Source organism: Chenopodium quinoa, unplaced genomic scaffold (assembly GCF_001683475.1).
Source record: "Chenopodium quinoa cultivar QQ74 unplaced genomic scaffold, ASM168347v1, whole genome shotgun sequence".
NCBI lineage: Eukaryota > Viridiplantae > Streptophyta > Magnoliopsida > Caryophyllales > Amaranthaceae > Chenopodium > Chenopodium quinoa.
The window spans coordinates 8,203-29,395 of NW_018742439.1; the positions used below are offsets into that span (position 1 = coordinate 8,203).

General features: G+C 34.6%; 3 protein-coding genes across 3 annotated transcripts; 2 read left to right on the forward strand and 1 right to left on the reverse strand.

Moving 5' to 3' along the window:
• Nucleotides 1–6,619: 6,619 nt before the first annotated feature.
• Nucleotides 6,620–7,672, forward strand: LOC110716036 (F-box/LRR-repeat protein 13-like). The gene has a single exon (XM_021894674.1). The coding sequence runs from the start codon at nt 6,620–6,622 to the stop codon at nt 7,670–7,672; it is 1,053 nt and encodes a 350-aa protein (XP_021750366.1).
• Nucleotides 7,673–10,367: 2,695 nt separating this feature from the next.
• On the forward strand, nt 10,368–12,676 carry LOC110716046 (protein FAR1-RELATED SEQUENCE 5-like). The gene is made up of 3 exons (XM_021894685.1): nt 10,368–12,141; nt 12,251–12,457; nt 12,609–12,676. Exons 1-3 carry the CDS (start codon nt 10,368–10,370, stop codon nt 12,674–12,676), a joined length of 2,049 nt encoding a protein of 682 aa, XP_021750377.1.
• A 1,231-nt stretch (nt 12,677–13,907) lies between these two features.
• LOC110716057 lies at nt 13,908–18,289 on the reverse strand. The gene is made up of 10 exons (XM_021894695.1): nt 17,711–18,289; nt 17,097–17,448; nt 15,979–16,978; nt 15,363–15,856; nt 15,085–15,266; nt 14,929–14,987; nt 14,734–14,856; nt 14,503–14,640; nt 14,211–14,414; nt 13,908–14,096 (listed from the first exon to the last, which is right to left on the reverse strand). Exons 1-10 carry the CDS (start codon nt 17,943–17,945, stop codon nt 13,908–13,910), a joined length of 2,976 nt encoding a protein of 991 aa, XP_021750387.1. The 5' UTR covers nt 17,946–18,289.
• Nucleotides 18,290–21,193: the final 2,904 nt, after the last annotated feature.

Sequence of the window (21,193 nt, forward strand, 5' to 3'; positions counted from 1 at the left end):
GTCTTTACAATGCACGCACTTAATTATGATTTTCCGCGTAAATGCTTGTGTGTAGATACTATCGTATCGTATCACATGAACAGATCGGGTTTTTGGGGTTGTACATAAAGAGTTTACATTATACAAAGTATATATTGATAAGCGCACACCTTCCTTGTTTGCTCTGGATTCTGGGATGTAGTGCATATAAGAAACTGTTGTGATTTTACAGTATTTAGTTAAATTCAGAGTTGAAGATTAGGATATTATTTGGTCTTATTTCTGTAATCCGAGTCTAAAGAACGCTAGCTTTGGGTTAGGGTTAGTACTCCATATTTACTCTTCCGTTGCACCCTTGGTTTATTATACTTTTACTATCTCAAATTTATTTGATGGAAAAGAATTATTATTTTAATTGCTAAAAGATTTAACTTAAAAAAAAATCACTTAAAGATTTATATGGATTTTTTTGTAAGTTAAATAGTTTAATCGAAAAAAAAAAACACTAAAACCATTTTTATCTTTTCTTTGAAAAAATTAACATTATTTTTTATCCTTGTATTCTGTTCATATGATTTGAATAAAAGAATTAGATTGAAGCACTAACTCGGTGCACCAAAATCAAGATGAACAGCGACATTATCAATGACAGATCAAGCTCGTTGCCTGATTCTCTTCTAATCACCATACTATCTCTTCTTCCAATCAATTCCGCCGCTGCCACCTCCGTCTTATAACCCACTGTTGGCGCCGCCACTGGACACACATCACCCACTTTTCCTTTAAACCATGGAAAGTTTGGAGACACGACCATGATTTCTGGGATTCCATGAACACCATCAATCACATCCTCTTCCAGCTCACCTCCTCCATGTTGGGGACGGAACAACAGATAAACACAATATGTGTCACTTTTTTTTGAATAAAAATAAATTAAAGTTTCAAACTTTAATATCTAATAAACTCATGTATATATATATATATATATATATATATATATTATATATATATATATATATATATATATATGAAAGAGTTTATGGAATATTTTCCTCAAGGGATTTCATTCACTGACTTCCCAATATATACAATGTAGCCGCATAATGCTAGCCATAATACAAGGCACCTATTTAGGAACTAATTACAATCATATCAATCTAAATATATGCTTAGCTAAAATACAGTAACAGAATATATTTACATATATATCTTAACACACCCCCACAGTCGAAGCAGGAGGACCACGGACGCTAAGACTGTCACGAAAATCCTCAAACAAGACTCGCGGAAGACCCTTAGTAAAGATATCCGCAATCTGATGTTGAGAAGGCACATGTAGAACCCGAACTTCCCCCCGTGCAACCTTCTCGCGTACAAAATGAATATCCAACTCGATGTGTTTCGTACGTTGATGCTGAACTGGATTTCCTGACAAATAAATAGCACTAACATTGTCACAATAAACGAGGGTAGCCTTTTTAATCGGACAATGTAACTCCAAGAGAAGATTCCGAATCCAGCATGATTCGGAGACAACATTTGCCACCCCACGATATTCGGCCTCTGCACTAGATTTAGACAACGTGGGTTGGCGCTTAGACGACCAAGAGATCAAATTATCCCCCAAAAATACACAATAACCAGACGTTGAACGTCTCGTATCCGGGCATCCCCCCCAATCTGCATCAGTATATGCAACCAGAGAAGAAATAGACGAGGGATACAAATGTAAGCCATAATCAAGAGTACCCTGAACATACCGAATAATCCGTTTGAGAGCAGACATATGATCAACCCTGGGGTCGTGCATATGTAGACAAACCTGCTGAACAGAATAAGAAATATCCGGTCTGGTGAATGTAAGGTACTGTAGAGCCCCTGCAAGACTCCTATACAAAGATGGATCATCAAAAGGAGCACTAGTAGTAGCGCCGATCTTGGACTTCGTGTCAACCGGTGTTTGAGACGGTTTACACGATGACATCCCTGCACGATCAATTATTTCCTCGGCATATTTCCGCTGTGAAAGAAACAAACCATCCTTATGTCGAGTCACAGCAATACCCAAAAAATAATTTAAAGGACCAAGGTCCTTCATAGCAAACTCAGAGCTAAGAAGAGATATAATAGAACGGCAAAGAGCATCAGAAGAGGCCGTCAGTATAATGTCATCCACATATAACAAAAGATAAGCCATATCTGACCCTTTGCGGTAGATAAACAAAGAGTTATCCATCCTGCTGTGAGTAAATCCAATAGATAACATATAATCATCAAAACGCTTATACCAAGCCCGAGGTGCCTGTTTAAGTCCATAAAGAGACTTATTCAAGAGACAAACATAATCCGGATGATCCTTATCCCTGTAACCAACTGGTTGATGCATATAAACTGTTTCCTGCAACTCACCATGTAAGAAAGCATTTTTCACATCCAACTGATGAATATGCCATGCCTGTGATAGAGAAAGGCTAAGAACAGTGCGGATTGTAGCTGGTTTGACAACCGGACTAAATGTCTCACCACAATCAATGCCAACTTGTTGAGTTTTGCCATCACCTACAAGACGGGCTTTGTGCCTCTCAAAAACACCGTTAGACTGGACTTTATGAGTAAAAATCCACATAGAACTAATAACATTCACATTAGGTGGACGGGGCACCAACTCCCACGTCTTATTTTTAATAAGAGCACTAAATTCATCATCCATGGCCATTTTCCAATTAGGATCACGTAAAGCCGCGACCGGATTACGAGGTAAAGGAGACCTCGTGACAGCAACATTGGAAAAGTATTTTTTATTAGGCTTAACAATGCCATTTTGACTTCTGGTCACAATACTTGGCTTCTGGATTGGAATTTGGGCAGAAGGTGGTGCGGTTGGGCCATTCAGCATCTGGGCCGAGAGAGAGGGAGGTGATGAATGTTGTGGGGAAGGAGTGTGTGGGCTTGACAGCAAGGGTGGCCCAAGCGCCTCTTGGGAACCCACTGCAGAGGAGATGGGAGGAGTGTGGGCCTGGGCTGGATGGGAGGGAGGGGTAACGGGCTGGGCCGCAGGGGAGGGAGGTGGAGAATTATGCTGGACGTTTTGTGTAGGTTCAGCAGCTTGGGTCAAGTGATGAACAACCAAAGGATGTAATCCATCCCCCAAAAAATCATACGAGGTAGAAGTTGGACGATGAAGATTAGAAAATGGGAACACACTCTCATCAAACAAGACATGGCGACAAATAATGATTTTATGTGACGATAAATCAAAACACTTGTAACCACGATGATTAGAAGGAAAACCCAAAAAGACGCAAGGAGTAGACCTTGGTTGTAACTTATTAATGGTGGTAGAAGGAATAAGAGGGTAGCATAAACACCCAAACACCCGTAAGTGTGAGTAAGAAGGAATTCGTTGATAAAGAATTTCTAAAGGAGACTTATTACCCAACAACTTACTTGGAAGAATATTGAGAAGATATGTAGCCATTTGCAAGGCATGATGCCAAAAGGAAGGAGGTAGAGATGCATGAGCAAGAAGAGTTCTAGTGACATTGTTAATAGTTCTAAGTTTCCGTTCGGCTTTCCCATTTTGAGGAGAAGTATGGGGACAAGAGAGACGGAAAGATAGGCCATTGCGTTTGCAAAATTCCCAAAAAGGACCATTATCAAACTCCCTCCCATTATCACATTGAATATTTTTGATATTTCGTTCAAATTGAGTGTGGATATGGGCTTTAAAAGCTAGAAAAGTGTCATACACATCCGATTTCTTGGCTATAGGAAAAGTCCATAGATATTTCGAAAAATCATCCAAAAACATAATGTAATAACGATGGCCTATAGAGCTTAAAATAGGTGAAGTCCACAAGTCACTATGAATTATATCAAAAGGCATAAGAGTAGTAGAAGTAGATGGAGCAAAGGGCAATTTAACATGTTTGCCATAAACACAAGAATTGCAAATGCTAGAACAAGAATGTTTATTACAATCAATGTTTTTATTATGCCTAAGAACATCTAAGATAGGAGCACCCGGATGTCCCAACCGATCGTGCCAAAGCTTAGGTGAGATGGCGGCAAAGGTAGAATGAGTAGCCTGATTTGTGGTAAATGGATAAAGGTCCCCATGGCTATCACTCCTCATGATTGGCTGCCCCGTCCGAAAATCCTTCACAGAAAACCCAAAGGGATCAAACTCAACTTTCACAGAATTATCGGTGGTAAATTTTCTAACAGAAATGAGATTTTTGATGAGTTTAGGTGCATGAAGAACATTTTTCAGAGTAAGGGGAGCAGTAGGGGAAGACAATTTAGTATGACCATAACCAAGTATAGGAATAGTATGACCATTACCAACAACAATGCCATTATTAGGATGAGTGCTCAAATTAAAATAAGACGAGAAATTACCGGGAGAGGAGGTCATATGAGAAGTAGCTCCAGTGTCCATGTACCATGCCGGATCGGGTTGAGAAAGAGTCATAGTGTGCATCGCGGACTCAATGTCAGTTGGAACATAAGACGGAGCATAGGACGCGGGCTGCCCAATACAAGAAGCTGCATAGGCCTGCTGGCCTTGTTGTGGTCGTGGCCCCAAGATGCCAGGTTGCTGCCTGGGTTGGAAATTGGGCTTGGCCCAATTCTGAGTTGGGTAAGGACATGGTGGCACGGGCCACCCTTGAGGCATCCACCCCCATGGTGGACACTGTTGCTGCCAGAACGGGGAGAAGGACTGCTGGCCGCCTGTCCCACGTGGCGCACCGCCGGAAACACCACCAGAAAACTGACCCGCCTTGCCGCCACCGGAGCCACGGCCTGCACCACCAGAATTCTTGCGGTTGCCTGAATTTTTCCCTTTTTTTTTGATTTTTTCCTTTCGAGTGACCATGAGAACCGGAGTCAAGCGGAGAATTATCAAATGATGCCGCAACCATTGCCGAGTCCGACCCTTGTGAAGCATCCTTGGCCAAGCCGACCTCCTCTAAAGTAAGCATGGATCGTGCTTGATAAAAAGCGGGTAAGGGATTGCTCTGCCTAATAAGCGTACCAACACCACTGTACGCTTTCGTAAGGCCCCCAACCATCTGAAGGACCAGTCGACTGTCCGAAACCGGTGCACCTACATTCTTGAGTTGATCGGCAAGAGACTTCAAACGTTGACAATAAGCCGAGACATTAGGAAAGTCCTCTAAATTCGTGGTTGAAAACTCCTGCTCAAGAGTCACAGCCCGAGAATGTTTATTGTCCTGAAATAGGTCACGCAACCTATTCCATATTTCCATTGCTGTTGCATCTGGTTCGATAACAGTGTTGATAAGGTCAGTCGAGATAGTACCATAGAGCCACGATAAAACCGCAGCATCAAGGGTCTGCCATAGTTCCTTTTCTTCCTCGGTAGACGGAACTTTCTCCTTGCCGGCAGCAGGGGGAATGATATGGTGAAGGACCCGATGAGATTTTGCGTGAAGCTTGAACAACTCCGCCCACGTAGAGTATTGCATATTTGCCATTTCGAGAGTAATGGGAATGTGTGCCTTGATGTTAGTGACAGCAAGAGCAGGGTGATATTGAGACTTGGATTCACCCATGGTGAAGAATAGAGAAGAGAAAAGAGTAGATGGAAAGAAAACGTGAGCTATAGAACAATAGCCGAGGAAAGCAGCGGAAGATGAAGGAAATTGTGCCCTAGGCAACTGATACCATGAAAGAGTTTATGGAATATTTTCCTCAAGGGATTTCATTCACTGACTTACCAATATATACAATGTAGCCGCATAATGCTAGCCATAATACAAGGCACCTATTTAGGAACTAATTACAATCATATCAATCTAAATATATGCTTAGCTAAAATACAGTAACAGAATATATTTACATATATATCTTAACAATATATATATATATATATATATATATATATATATATATAATATATATATATATATATATATACATGATTACATGGTCTGTAACTTTTAAATTTTTGGTTGATCCAACTAACATAAGTGTATTATTGTGCATTACTGCTTGATTTTATTTATTAATTTATTTTTAATTTTTTTAAGCAAGTGCATTACTGCTTGATAATATTGGGTAATTGTACATAATTGATAATTTATTGGGTAATAGATCAATTTTCCTCAATTCCGACTGAAAAAAAATGCACAATGTATAATTCCAATAGTAGATAAATTTTCACCGGCTCCCCAATAGTTAATTTAAGAGCATGGATAATAATGTGATGATTTTTTCGTCACACTTTATAACCTTTAGCGTCAACTGAAAATCAATTTTTTTTTTTCCCCTAATCACCAAACATGGCTAACACCCCTTCCCACATACAATTAATTGGATCAAACACTTTATCAGTTAATATAATTCCAATAAAAAATTAAAAAAAAAAAAAAAAAAATTACCGCCCCAATTTCGACTGGAAATCAAATTCCTGACCGTACCATCTCTCATATTCTCCCTTCATTGTCCATTCATCGATTCACCATTGCTTTCCTTCCTCTCTATTCCTCTTTCATCCAATTAAATTATCTGTAACTACACCACACCATAATTAATCATCTTTCCCCAATAATTAAATCAAATTTTAATTCAATCCCTTTTAATCTTCAATTTAGGGTTTTGATCCATCAAATTCATGGAAGAAGACAGAATAAGCGACCTCCCAGATAGTCTCCTCATCATCATACTCTCTTTCCTCTCTATCGATACCGCTGCCTCTACCTCCGTCTTATCCCGTCGTTGGCGATACCTTTGGACTCACGTTACCCACTTCTCCCTCGAAACCACCTTTCATGATTTCCGTACTTTCATAACATCAGTTGATCACATCCTCTCCGAACTCACGTCCCCTAAAATCCATACTTTTAACCTTCAATTTTCTCTCCGTCAATCAACTAAATCAACGCAGATATTATCTTGCTTTGTTCCTTGGCTTCATCAAATTTGTCGCCGTAAGCCTGAAGTAATTAATGTAGGATTTCATCATTCTCATGGATTTTATTCATCTCTTTTGTTTCACATACCTACTTGTGTGTTTGAAACTCGGTCACTTATAGAATTAGACTTGAATTTGCCTGGCTATATCGAGTTTAAGGCTCCTACTACTTTTATTAATCTGCCTAATTTGAAGAAGCTCTCGTTATTTGTATGTGATTCATATTGTTATTTGATTGATACCCTTATAAAGTCTTTGCCGTTGTTGGAAGATTTGAAGTTGTGTATGAATTTGACTGTAGATGTTCATTGTTTTGCTATATCTGCGTCTAATTTGAAGAATTTGTTTATAGGAATGAATGATTGGGGATCCAAAGTTTGTCGATTTGCTATTGATGCCGCGAAGCTGGAGCACTGTGAGATTCATGGGTACTTAGCGTTTTATGAATTTGTTAGGACTCCAATTGATTTGCAAATGGTGCTGATTTCAGTTGAGGAGCCAAGTGATGATGAAAAGGATGATGATTTTGATATGGATTACGAGTATTATAGTCTAATTCTTGGGCTACTTCAAGGGATTTCTTGTGTTAGGTCCCTTGTTTTTATTACTTATGGTGCTGATATGCTGAGTTATCTTAATGGTTTGGATGGGATCGACGTGCCAATCTTTCGTAATTTAATGGATCTTAGCTTTTACAATGACACTCGGCCTTATGAAGGACCAATTACCAGGTCATTGCTTAGGCAACTTTAAAGGCTATAATCATATAATATGATCTGATGGATCACGACGACAATTGAGATCAAAGATCAAATTGCTACGGAGTACAACACAATTTAAGTAATGCTACTGTTTTGGACAAGCTTCATACGCTACTGTAACTAAAGTACAAAAACTTCATCGAGCTGTCGGATTGAGCTCTCCGGCAGGATGATCATTGCTTCAAGTTCTGATTTGAAGAATGGTTTGCTTCAATTTGTACTTTGATATGAAATTGTCAACTTTTTTATGACACTTTTGTGTAATCTAAGTTCATTCTGCAAACATTATATTGACTAATTTATTGTCTTATTTGTGTATATTTATATGATCTGGTTTCTTCAAAAAAAAAAAAAAATGTTCTAATTTAGGCCCTTGTTGAACTGAAATTAATTTTATTGAATTAAAATTATTTTTGCTGAAATTAAATTATTTTTACTGAACTGAAATTATTTTTACTGAATATTTTTTTTTAAGGTGAACTGAATCGGGCCTTAGTCCCTTGTGATCATTTTTCCTAATTTCATATGTAGCTTTTATCAAGTCTTCTTTGCATCATTAAAACAATTTTGTGAATAATTTTTATAATTTTCTTGAAATTGCCCAGTATAATAGCCTAATAGGTTAGTTTGATCCCTTTTCCTCTATACCTTTCAAGTGCAGATTATCGTCTTTACAATGCACGCACTTAATTATGATTTTCCGCGTAAATGCTTGTGTGTAGATACTATCATATCGTATCACATGAACAGATCGGGTTTTTGGGGTTGTACATAAAGAGTTTACATTATACAAAGTATATATTGATAAGCGCACACCTTCCTTGTTTGCTCTGGATTCTGGGATGTAGTGCATATAAGAAACTGTTGTGATTTTACAGTATTTAGTTTAATTCAGAGTTGAAGATTAGGATATTATTTGGTCTTATTTCTGTAATCCGAGTCTAAAGAACGCTAGCTTTGGGTTAGGGTTAGTACTCCATATATACTCTTCCGTTGCACCCTTGGTTTATTATACTTTTACTATCTCAAATTTATTTGATGGAAAAGAATTATTATTTTAATTGCTAAAAGATTTAACTTAAAAAAAAATCACTTAAAGATTTATATGGATTTTTTTGTAAGTTAAATAGTTTAATCGAAAAAAAAAAAACACTAAAACCATTTTTATCTTTTCTTTGAAAAAATTAACATTATTTTTTATCCTTGTATTCTGTTCATTTGATTTGAATAAAAGAATTAGATTGAAGCACTAACTCGGTGCACCAAAATCAAGATGAACAGCGACATTATCAATGACAGATCAAGCTCGTTGCCTGATTCTCTTCTAATCACCATACTATCTCTTCTTCCAATCAATTCCGCCGCTGCCACCTCCGTCTTATAACCCACCGTTGGCGCCGCCTCTGGACACACATCACCCACTTTTCCTTTAAACCATGGAAAGTTTGGAGACACGACCATGATTTCTGGGATTCCATGAACACCATCAATCACATCCTCTTCCAGCTCACCTCCTCCATGTTGGGGACGGAACAACAGATAAACACAATATGTGTCACTTTTTTTGAATAAAAATAAATTAAAGTTTCAAACTTTAATATCTAATAAACTCATGTATATATATATATATATATATATATATATATATATATATATATATATATATATATATATACGGGAGGGTTCCGCTAAAAACAGGGCTTATGGTGAAAACTAAAAACAGCAAATCTCAGCCATTGATTATTAATGATATAATCTAACGGTTGAAATACAAGGTACACAAAATCTTAGCAAATCTCAGCAAATCCTCTGTTAATTTTGCTGAAAAACGCAAAATCTCAGCAAATCTCAGCAAATCCTCTTTTCATCTCATTATCAAATCGTCAATTCCTCAATTCGTCAAATTTTAGGGCTACTTTGATTATTTACTCCCAAAATTGAGGGCTCGTGATTCTTCAATAACTTGGGGCTTCCTCAATAATCTTAGTAAGTGTTCTTCATTCTTTAATTTCTGTTTTTAGCTGAATTTCTAGTTGATTGCGGCTTACAATACCGATATAACTGTGATTATTTCCTTGTATATAAGCTGAATTTCTTGAATTTCTATTTGATTGCGCATGGTAGGTTATTTCCTTGTATGTGATTATTGTAGACTGTTTTTATAATAGTGCTCTGTTTTTTAGTTTCAATCTCATCAACTTGTAGTTTCAATCCTCATCAACAATATGCTCTTTTTTCGTTTTTGTATAAATATTTGCAATATATATATATTTTTTTTATATTAAAGTTTTTTTTTCCTGGATATATGATATTAAACACTAGGAGAAATTGTTGCACATAAGGTGTTTGTGTATTTGCTTAAATGACTAACACCTTGCTTAATACCATATAGTAACTCTTTTTTATGATACCATAACCATATATTTTAGACTGTTTTTGTTGGTGTCCAGTTAGTTGCACCATGGAATGGATTATTTTATTATAGTACCCATTTTAAACCATATATTTGATATTATATGCAGACAATGCAAGAGGAGTCAGAAGAAGGTAGTTGCTCAAATACATCTACAACTACCAATGTTGCTGAAAACTTACCGTCACTAAAGGGCCCAAGTGTGTGTTACACTCCCAGAGGAACAAAAGAGTTTATACCGTGTTGTCCCCCTAAACTAAAGCCTACACTTGGTATGCTTTTTGATTCCTTACTTAAAGGTGTTGATTTTTATAAGCAATATGCTAGATTTGGTGGGTTTGTGGTAAGACTAGGTACTGAAAAGAGAATTAAAGATAGTGATAAAGTCTACTTGAAATATTTACATTGTAATAAACAAGGGTTTACGAAGGATGGTGAAACTAAAGCAAAAGTTTCTAACAAAGATAAAAATCCTAAAGCTAGAAAAAGAACCATAAATCGTTTTGGATGTAATGCAATGATTGGGTTTAGAGAACGTTCAGATGGAAAATGGATGGTTTATGTCTTTCATGAATCTCATAGCCACAATCTTGCTTCTCCCAACACAATGAATTTTTTGGCAAATGTTGGAAACCTTAAACTTGGCCAGAAAAAATTCATTTTTGACAACTCTAGATTGAACATTGGTCCAAACAAGTCTTATAAGTTGATGAAAGAACATCTTGGTAGCTATGATAATATAGGTGCAACATTGAATGATTTCAAGAACTTTAATCGAGACTTGAAAGCTTACATACAAGAGAAAGATGCTTCGATGTTTATAAACAATTTGAAAGAAAAAGCTGAAAACAGTGAAGGTGCCTTTTTCTTTGAGCATTGTATGGATGAACATCAACGCTTGACAAGAGTATTTTGGGCAGATGCAATTAGTAGAAAAAATTATTCGTTGTTCTGTGATATGATTACATTTGATACAACATTTGACACCAACAAATACTCTATGGTTTTTGCCCCATTTACGGGTGTTGATCACCATGGTAAGTGTGTGACTTTTGGGATAGGCTTACTTGCAAAGGAGGATATTGAATCCTTTGAATGGTTATTTGAAACTTTCTTAAAGGCAATGAATAACTGTCAGCCTACCTGTATCATGACAGATCAAGACCCTGCGATGAAAGTGGCAATTGAAAAAGTTCTTGATAAGGCAAAACATAGGTTTTGTATGTGGCACATTATGAAAAAAGTGCCACAAAAGGTAGGGCCCAAATTATGCTTAGAAACTGATTTTCTTCATAAACTAAACTCTGTTGTGTGGAATAGAGACCTTGAACCAGAAGAATTTGAAATTGGTTGGCAGTCTGTGATGTCTGAATTTGATTTAGTGAATGAAGATTGGTTCAAAAATATGTGTAATATAAGGAATATGTGGATTCCTTCCTACTTTCGTGACCTTTTTATGGGTGGGATTTTAAGGTCAACTCAAAGATCAGAGAGTGAAAATAGCTTTTTCACTAATTTCACCAATCAGCATTTGTTATTGGTTGAGTTGTGGTTTCGCTATGAATCTGCAATCGATGCTCAAAGGCACACACAAGACAAGTTGAATGCTACTTCAAAAACTACACATCCCCAACTTGTCACCCCCCTGTACTTGGAAAAGCATGCTGCATTTGCTTACACTCATAATGTATTTTACATATTCCAAAAGGAATTCAAGCATGCTTTGTACAATTGTGGTATAAGTAATGTTACCATCAAAGAAGAAGAAGGGATTGAGCAATATAGAATTGTTGACAACACAAGGAAAAAAAGCTATCATGTCACATATGTTTTGTGTTCTAATGATGCTTCATGCTCTTGTAAAATGTTTGAATCTGTTGGAATATTATGTCGTCACATTCTCTTTGTCATGAAAGGAAAGTTCTTATTTGAGATTCCAAGGCAATATGTTTTACATCGTTGGACTAAAGAAGCTATGAAGAAACCAATTTTTGGCTTAAACAACTTGCTTGATGGGGCAGAGAAGGATAAGAAGCAAAAGCTAGTTGGTGATTTATGGTGCAGGTTTTTTTTCATGTGTAAGTCTTTGTGAGGAGAAAGTTGAATGCCTAGAGTCATTGTTGTCTAAGCTAATATCTTTTGAAAATGAGATGAAAGACTTGGATTCTATAAGTCCAGTTGATAAACGTGAGGCAAAAAATAAACACATCGAATTATTTGTTGGATCTAATGACATAGTTGTTGATATTCTTCCTCCAAACAAGTCTTCCAACAAAGGTAGTGGTAGTGGAAAAAGGAAAAAATCTGACAAAGAGATAGCTATTGAGGAAAGCCAAAGGAAAGATAGACTTTGTAGAACTTGTGGTCAGAGAACAAACCATGATAGTCGGAATTGTCCGCAAAAAAAAATCCAACTTGAATGAGGTATTTTTGTAGAAAAAAATAAATAAATTTTGTACTATGTTTACTTCCCACTAGATTTTCACTTTATATATGTTCGTGTACATGATTTCAGGATTTCAAAGAAGAGTAGAAAGGCTGCAAAACCACTTCATATTTACAAGAAGCAACATCGGCTACTGACAGCCTAGTGCTGAAATAGAGGAGATGAGAGGAAAGAAAGAACATAGTGCTATAGTGCCCTTTTTATTGATATAGTGATTGTTATTGTTTCACATATATTAAACAGGGACCTTTTATTGTTAAAATTTTATTGATAAGGTGACCTTTTATTGTTAAACTTTTTATTGACCTTTATATTGTTATTTTGATGTAGTGACATATTGGCATATGATAACTTCAATTTATATTATAGTATGTGTTTTTAACGTTATAGTGACTTTTTTTCATCGTATTGACACCTTATTCCGTGATAACCTTTTTAGTGATATAATGACCTTTATTATGATATAACAACCGTATAAAAAATACTCACATTTTAACAATTCTTCTAATCCACATCGATTAAGCCAATACAAAGTTAGGGAAGGAGGGGCTCGTTCTTTTAATTGATATACTAAATGAATAGCTTAAGAATAGATTAATATAAATACGACACTTTTACCTTACATAGTGACCTTTTATTTAAATAGAGACAGATTATTATAGAAATCTTTTTTATCACATAGTAACGCTCTTGCATCTCATAGTGATCCTTTTGCATCGCATAGTAATTGGAAATTTTTACCTCATATAATGCCATTTTACTTACATAATGACTATAAAAAGTAATATAATATCCTTTTTCAAGTTTTTTTTTTTCTTTTTTAAGAGATAAAAAAAAGTTAGACATTTTTAGGTACATATTTATCATAGGTCCTTTGAAAACTTGTCACATATGTATACAAAATATAATAATGAATATGGTGATAATTTTGCATTATAACTTAATTATATTTAACACATTGAACTAATAACATTTTAAATACATAGTGACCTTATAATATAGAAACCTTTTAAATAACATAGATACCTTTTTAAATACATAGTGACCTTATCATATAGAAACCTTTTTAAATAACATAGGTACCATTTTTTTATAACATAGGCGCCAAATTTATAACTAATATATATTTCACTAAACTTCTTGAATGTCAATTAAAGATTACATATCAAAAGAACTACCAATACCACCAATTCAAAAGCTTTGTATGAACTGGAATCATATCATATTGTTCTATATTAACACTTATACAATTTTGTTAGATTATCCATTTGTTGATGCAAACTACATCATTACATTAGATTTCCTACTTCTGTGCAAAATACAAATACTTCCGAGCAAAAAACTTCATCCACATATTCGTTAGTCTGCCTATACTTTCTTTTCCTTTTTACCTTGCTTTGTTTTCTTCTTAATCCCATCAAAAACATCTTTTGCAACTTGACTCCTTATTAATCTGAATTCAGATAGCTTTTCAAGAACTTCATCTCTAACAATGTTCATATCAGATAATACCAGAGTAGCAGCAATCTGAGCTCTCAATGTCCGTCTAGTTGAAACCTAATATATTAATTTAAGCAAAAATTAGAATAAAAAAGCTAGTTAAATTCCATGGAGGAAATAGTTAATATAATAAAAATTGAAAGCCAAATAAAAAAAATGAGACGAGATAACCGTTTTCAAAACATCGCAGTCGAACACATCAGCTCCATCAAAGTAAAGCATGCTGACCATAGTATAAATGCCACTATCATTATTCTTCTGTTTTCCAGACTTCCAATTTACAGAAGGTGACTCCAAAGTATACTCAATCATGTTCTTCACTGAGTCATTACTTTGAGGAAGGCGTTGATCAAGAAAAGTACTCAGCATATCACTCTAGGCAAAATAAATTAATACTTTAGGTTCCATGAAGCATATCCTAACTAGAAAAATACAAATAAAATCCAAAATATCATATTTTTACCAGAACATCAGAGAACTTCTCAACCTCACTCATGTACTTTGTATCATAACTCATATTATCAATGAACTGAAGCTTTTCTTCCTTCAAATTCACAACAATTAGGAAAAAGTGCTCATTCAAGAGTATAGGAACAAATATCTGCAATAAATAAATAAACAACTATTAAGCTTGAAAAACTTAATATAAAAGTACTTAGTTGAAAAATGATTGTCAACATTTGCAATGTATTACCAACTCAACATTTGCAATATCAAAATCATTGCAAGGAATGAACAACCATCTTGACCAAATGTCAAATAGCTTGTCAATGTCTTGTGTGTTACTATCTGTGTTTGCAACTTTCAGTAAAAAAGCCTAAAAAAGAACAAACATTAATAAATATTAAAAAAATTAGAAGGTAGAGTTATTTTTCTTAAATGTAATTACTTGCATTACATAGTGACTGTTTTCATTGCATAGTGAAATTAATTTATGAATCATAGTGACTGTTTTCAATACATAGTGAAATTAATTTATGAATTTTTTATAATGAACAACTACCATTATAATGATGTAGTAACTAAATAGCCGAAAGATACTTACACTTTGAGAAACACCAAAATATAGTTTTTTGAGGTCCATGTGCACTACTCTTCTGGTTTTCATTAAGCAACATAGCCCAACAATCAATAATAACAGAAGATATAGCAATAGCCGGTGCACCTAATGAAAGGAATTCATTCCTTGTAATCTCAAATGGTTTGCCAAAAGATACCAACACCTCACTGTACAAGGAAATAAAAAGACACATGTATATTAACATAGTCACTTATTATTAAAATTTGAAAATAAATAACAAAAAGAACAATGACATGACTTACTTGAGATCGAAACCATGATAATCACTAATGCAGTAGTCAACAAGTTCCTGGACAACTGCATCCAAAACCTTCATATCCTTATTACTTGACTTCATATATTCAGTTACATATGTAACTTTATCACCAAAGAGACTAACATCCATAGCAAGGGAGCATTTAGATTTTCCATTACTCAAAACATGCTCAAAACCTATCCTTGGAACCTCACCAACTACAACATTAATCTCTTTTGCAGGTGCACCATTATCATCAATATCATCATCATCCAAACCATTAGGCACTTTGCTTACCCAATTTACAAGAGACACAATCTCATCAACAATTTCATGAACACGAGGATTCATAAAGAATAAATCAGTTTGGGACATTGGAGGTGTCGAAGTTGAAGCATCATTAGATTTACGAGTCTGAAATAACACTTTCAACTCATTCATGTAGAAGTTAGATACCACTTCTAAATCTCTTTTCATGAGCAAAAACTTCTCATAAACTTCCTGTGAAAAAAAAATGTAGCACTTAGATTTAATAAAATAATTTGTGACAAAAAAAAAAAAAAAAAAAAAAAAAAAAAGAAAAAACCAAACAGACAGACAGAATTAAAGGGTAAAATACTTACATCAATAGCAATTGAACGGATTTCCTCATTAGACATTGAACTGGCAGGTAGCTCAAACTGAATAACACCCTTAACATTGCTACGGACACCTTCATAAACAACAGATTCTTTTCCAGAAGTTTGATTCACAGGAGCTTCCTTGAATTGATTACAAACAACTTGTCCATCCTCAAATTGCAACTTCTCACTCACTGGATATGTATCAAACTCAAGAATTCCACACCCAAAACCCTTGGACAACTTTTCATTTCTAATTCTATCTCTTATATCCACATCAGTCCAATGTTGAATTAAAGGTATTGTAGAATTTAACACAACATTCCTAAACCTCAATCGATGAAAATAGATAATCTCTAACATCAAAACACAACCACAAAACCATTCTATATTTCCTTCTTTGTAGCTCTTCACGGCTTCACAAAGTCTATCTAAGACATATTTTGACCAATTATAAATTCTTATTTGATTAACATCAACCAAACATTTTACAATTCTCAAATCCACAGTTCTGTTGGACGTAGGTGCTAAAAAACTTGAAAAAGCATGCATGATAAAAAGCTGTCTGAATTCTTCCCCGCCATCTACTAGTAAAGGGATCTTAGATTCCAAAAAACCCAAAGGAATCTGATCATTCTCACCCATAAGACCAAAATGAGACCTCCATTTAACCTTTAAATCATAATCAGGGTTGATGACATTAGCACAACGAGAAATTTCTTCAACTTTCTTAGATGTTTTGCAAGGAAGGCAAAAAACATCATACACATCAAATTCAGTCACAACAAAATCTTTTTTACCATCAATAGTAAACATGCAGCTACCATGATCAAAACAATCTACCAACCATGATAGCATATCAGTTGCAGTTCGTTTCACCTTCAAAGATAACAAACCTCCAAAGCCAATTTCTTTAACAGCCTTGATTTGATCATCTGAAAAAGTTTTAATCATCTCTACTAAATGAAATGGCCTGCAACGTGTTTTAAATCCTCGTTGCACCCTGTAACAAGACATACGAAAAGATAAACAAAAGAAACCAAAATAGTAGCCTCTTTTTATAGCATAGTGACCTTTTTTTTAAACAAAACTTCAAAAAAAAGAAACAAATATTCACTTACATATGTACATCACTATCTATGATTGCAGATTCTTGCCTATGAATCACAATGTTCTTATCATTATTTGCCTTCACTTTCTTCACTTTAAGACCTTCATTTTCATCCAACTTTCTCTTCTTAGCTGGCAAAACAATAGCATGTGAAGAAGAAGACTCATTCCCCTTCTTTCCTTTCATCACAGTTGACAAAGGTATAGCATTCTCAATGTTAGAAGGTTTCTTTTTCTTAGTGATAGCTTTCTTTTTCAATCCTTTTTCAATACAAGCATCTTTATCTCTGTTAGTATCATCATCGATCATTTTGCTTCCACCATCAATATGCTCTTCATCTTCATGATCGAGATTGATACATGCTAAAAACACGCAAGCATATAGTTATATATACAATTATCTTCATTTTCATCTAGCAAACAATTATAATATAGCAAACTAATAACTTAAAAATAATAATCATTGTCATTGATATAGTGACCTTTTTCAGTTACATAGGGAACTAATAATATAGTAACTTTTATATTAATATAGGGACCTACATTCTATAGTATTAGGAGACTATCATAATAGAGCAACTAGTATATTAAGGTTAATAATCCAAAAATCAAACATTCATCATACCTCCTGTATCTTTCAATTTAACTCCTCCTGTTGAGCTACGAAGGCCTCTCCTTTTTTTAAAAGTAGCACCACCTCTAGTTCTCACCATAGGAATAAAATCTAATCCAAATCGAATGAAAATCCTTGTTGCACCCTGTAACAAGACATACGAAAAGATAAACAAAAGAAACCAAAGTAGTTGCCTCTTTTTATGGCATAGTGACCTTTTTTTAAAACAAAACTTCAAAAATAACATAGTCCAACACCCCTCCAAAAAGATTCAGTTTATTTTGGTTTGGTTTAGAACAAGTTCAGGTCATATTCATATTTATGTCTTTTGACAACCAATTTGTTTACGAATAAAAAAATCAATTCAGGTCAGGTCAGGGCAGTGAAAATCAGATCAAACTAAGGTATCCAAATCCTCGAATTCTGGCTACCTTGATTCAAGTTCAAAACAGGCCTAATTCAGAAATTTTGAAGCAAAATCCAGTACAGAGTCAAATTAACCATGCACATATGTCAGACTAGAAGTACACTTTTCAACAGTCAAGAAAGTCATGTAGATGTCGATTTAGCATGATCAGAAGCAATCTATCACAAATCCACCCAGATGTCTGTAGCTCCTGGGTTAGTCGCTTAAGCAATCTACTCAACACCAAAAATCGGACATATAGAATCAAAGTCAGTATCTTAAACCAGGAAGCATTCTTCATACTTTATGTTCTTTCTTTCTTTCTTTCTTTCTACGTTGATGTGGAAAGAGTCTTTGCATCAATATCACAAACACCAGAAAATTTATCTAAGTGCAAAAGGCAAATAATTCATGTAGGAACCTAATGACATTTGATGCAGCTGAAACCACTTCAAATCACAAATAAGAAAATACAGGTTGTAAGAGAGAAACACAACAGCATCAAGGAACACCAATGCAACCAAGGCAGTTAGTCCATCTCCAAACATGTCACCATGTTGGTCAGGTCTCAATTCCAGATCATCATTAGCAAGAGATTGATGACCATTCCTGTTGCCTACACCAAACGGAACACGGGAAAATACAAATCGAGTTGGACACCAAGTGGAAGCAGGAACCAGTGTAGCTAATTTATGTCTCCAAACTCTCACTAATTCACTCACAAATCCACTAAAAACACTTCAAATTACTCAAAATTCGAATTAACTACTCCAAACTCTCACTAATTCACTCACAAAATCCACTAAAAACATTTCAAATTACTCAAAATTCGAATTAACTACTCCAAACTCTCCCGAATTCACTCACAAATCCACTAAAAACACTTCAAATTACTCAAAATTCGAATTAACTACTCCAAACTCTCCCGAATTCACTCACAAATCCACTAAAAACACTTCAAATTACTCAAAATTCAAATTAACTACTCCAAACACAAACACACACACACAATTCGCATTTTAGCTATTCGCATTCCTAACAGGCATTAATTCGAAATCAAAATCCACAAAAATCAGCTAAACTCGAAATCAACAAAAACAAATTTATGCTCAACAAAAATCGTGTTACTAAGAAGATGAAGAAGAACAACAAAAGCAGAATTTTCGAGCAAAAATACACATAAAAACCTAGTTTACTTAAATTAAGAAAAATTAAACAAAATACATTTAAAAATACTTCTACTAAAACGAAACTTAAGTTGAAATTCAAAAAATAAAATCAAATCGAAAAAAATAAAATAAAAAAACTTGCAAAATTACAAAATTAAACAAAAATCATACACGAAAAACATAATAGACATTAAATTTTCGGTTGAATCTACAAAAAAGTACTCATGAAATTCCAGCAAACAAAATTTCAGAAACCTAATAACCTCAAATCGTGCAAAAATAGCGAAATTACCACAAAGAACTCACCTGATAATAGATCGTAGAGCTGAGAAATTGCTAAAAATCAAAGTAATTAAAGCGGTGTTGCTGAAGGAGTTCGCTGATGGTAATTGAAGCGGTGTTGCTTGAAGGAGTTCGCTAATGTCGAGAAATTAGGAGAGAGAAAGTGAAGAGAGAAGGAAGAGGAGGAAGAAAATAACAGAGGAAAGAGAAAGTGTTTTCGCGGGAGGAGAGAGAAAGTTAGGATATATATACATTAAATATCATCCGCTAGATTATAATCTACGGCTGGGATTAATTGTTTTCATGTTTTCACCCTAAGACTTGTTTTTACATGATCCTAATCCTATATAATATATATATATATATATATATATATATATATATATATATATATATATATATATATATAATACATATATATATATAATATACATACATATATATATATATATATATATATTATATATAATACATGATTACATGGTCTGTAACTTTTAAATTTTTGGTTGATCCAACTAACATAAGTGTATTATTGTGCATTACTGCTTGATTTTATTTATTAATTTATTTTAATTTTTTTTAAGCAAGTGCATTACTGCTTGATAATATTGGGTAATTGTACATAATTGATAATTTATTGGGTAATAGATCAATTTTCCTCAATTCCGACTGAAAAAAAAAATGCACAATGTATAATTCCAATAGTAGATAAATTCACGGCTCCCAATAGTTAATTTAAGAGCATGGATAATAATGTGATGATTTTTTCGTCACACTTTATAACCTTTAGCGTCAACTGAAAATCAATTTTTTTTCCCCTAATCACCAAACATGGCTAACACCCCTTCCCACATACAATTAATTGGATCAAACACTTTATCAGTTAATATAATTCCAATAAAAAATTAAAAAAAAAAAAAAAAATTACCGCCCAATTTCGACTGGAAATCAAATTCTGACCGTACCATCTCTCATATTCTCCCTTCATTGTCCATTCATCGATTCACCATTGCTTTCTTCCTCTCTATTCTCTTTCATCCAATTAAATTATCTGTAACTAACACCACACCATAATTAATCATCTTTCCCCAATAATTAAATCAAATTTTAATTCAATCCCTTTTAATCTTCAATTTAGGGTTTTGATCCATCAAATTCATGGAAGAAGACAGAATAAGCGACCTCCCAGATAGTCTCCTCATCATCATACTCTCTTTCCTCTCTATCGATACCGCTGCCTCTACCTCCGTCTTATCCCGTCGTTGGCGATACCTTTGGACTCACGTTACCCACCTCGAAACCACCTTTCATGATTTCCGTACTTTCATAACATCAGTTGATCACATCCTCTCCGAACTCACGTCCCCTAAAATCCATACTTTTAACCTTCAATTTCTCTCCGTCAATCAACTAAATCAACGCAGATATTATCTTGCTTTGTTCCTTGGCTTCATCAAATTTGTCGCCGTAAGCCTGAAGTAATTAATGTAGGATTTCATCATTCTCATGGATTTTATTCATCTCTTTTGTTTCACATACCTACTTGTGTGTTTGAAACTCGGTCACTTATAGAATTAGACTTGAATTTGCCTGGCTATATCGAGTTTAAGGCTCCTACTACTTTTATTAATCTGCCTA

What these genes read in the sequence shown, in the direction of transcription:
- LOC110716036 (XM_021894674.1), top strand. Translation starts at nt 6,620, where the DNA reads ATGGAAGAAGACAGAATAAGCGACCTCCCAGATAGTCTCCTCATCATC.
- LOC110716046 (XM_021894685.1), top strand. Translation starts at nt 10,368, where the DNA reads ATGCTTTTTGATTCCTTACTTAAAGGTGTTGATTTTTATAAGCAATAT. An exon ending in TAAGAAGCAAAAGCTAGTTG is followed by an intron (nt 12,142 to 12,250) that starts GTGATTTATGGT and finishes ATGAGATGAAAG; the next exon opens with ACTTGGATTCTATAAGTCCA. An exon ending in TAGACTTTGTAGAACTTGTG is followed by an intron (nt 12,458 to 12,608) that starts GTCAGAGAACAA and finishes ACATGATTTCAG; the next exon opens with GATTTCAAAGAAGAGTAGAA.
- LOC110716057 (XM_021894695.1), bottom strand. Translation starts at nt 17,945, where the DNA reads ATGTTATTTTTGAAGTTTTGTTTTAAAAAAAGGTCACTATGCCATAAA. An exon ending in TAAATTGAAAGATACAGGAG is followed by an intron (nt 17,449 to 17,710) that starts GTATGATGAATG and finishes GCGTGTTTTTAG; the next exon opens with CATGTATCAATCTCGATCAT. An exon ending in ACAGTCACTATGTAATGCAA is followed by an intron (nt 14,857 to 14,928) that starts GTAATTACATTT and finishes GTTCTTTTTTAG; the next exon opens with GCTTTTTTACTGAAAGTTGC.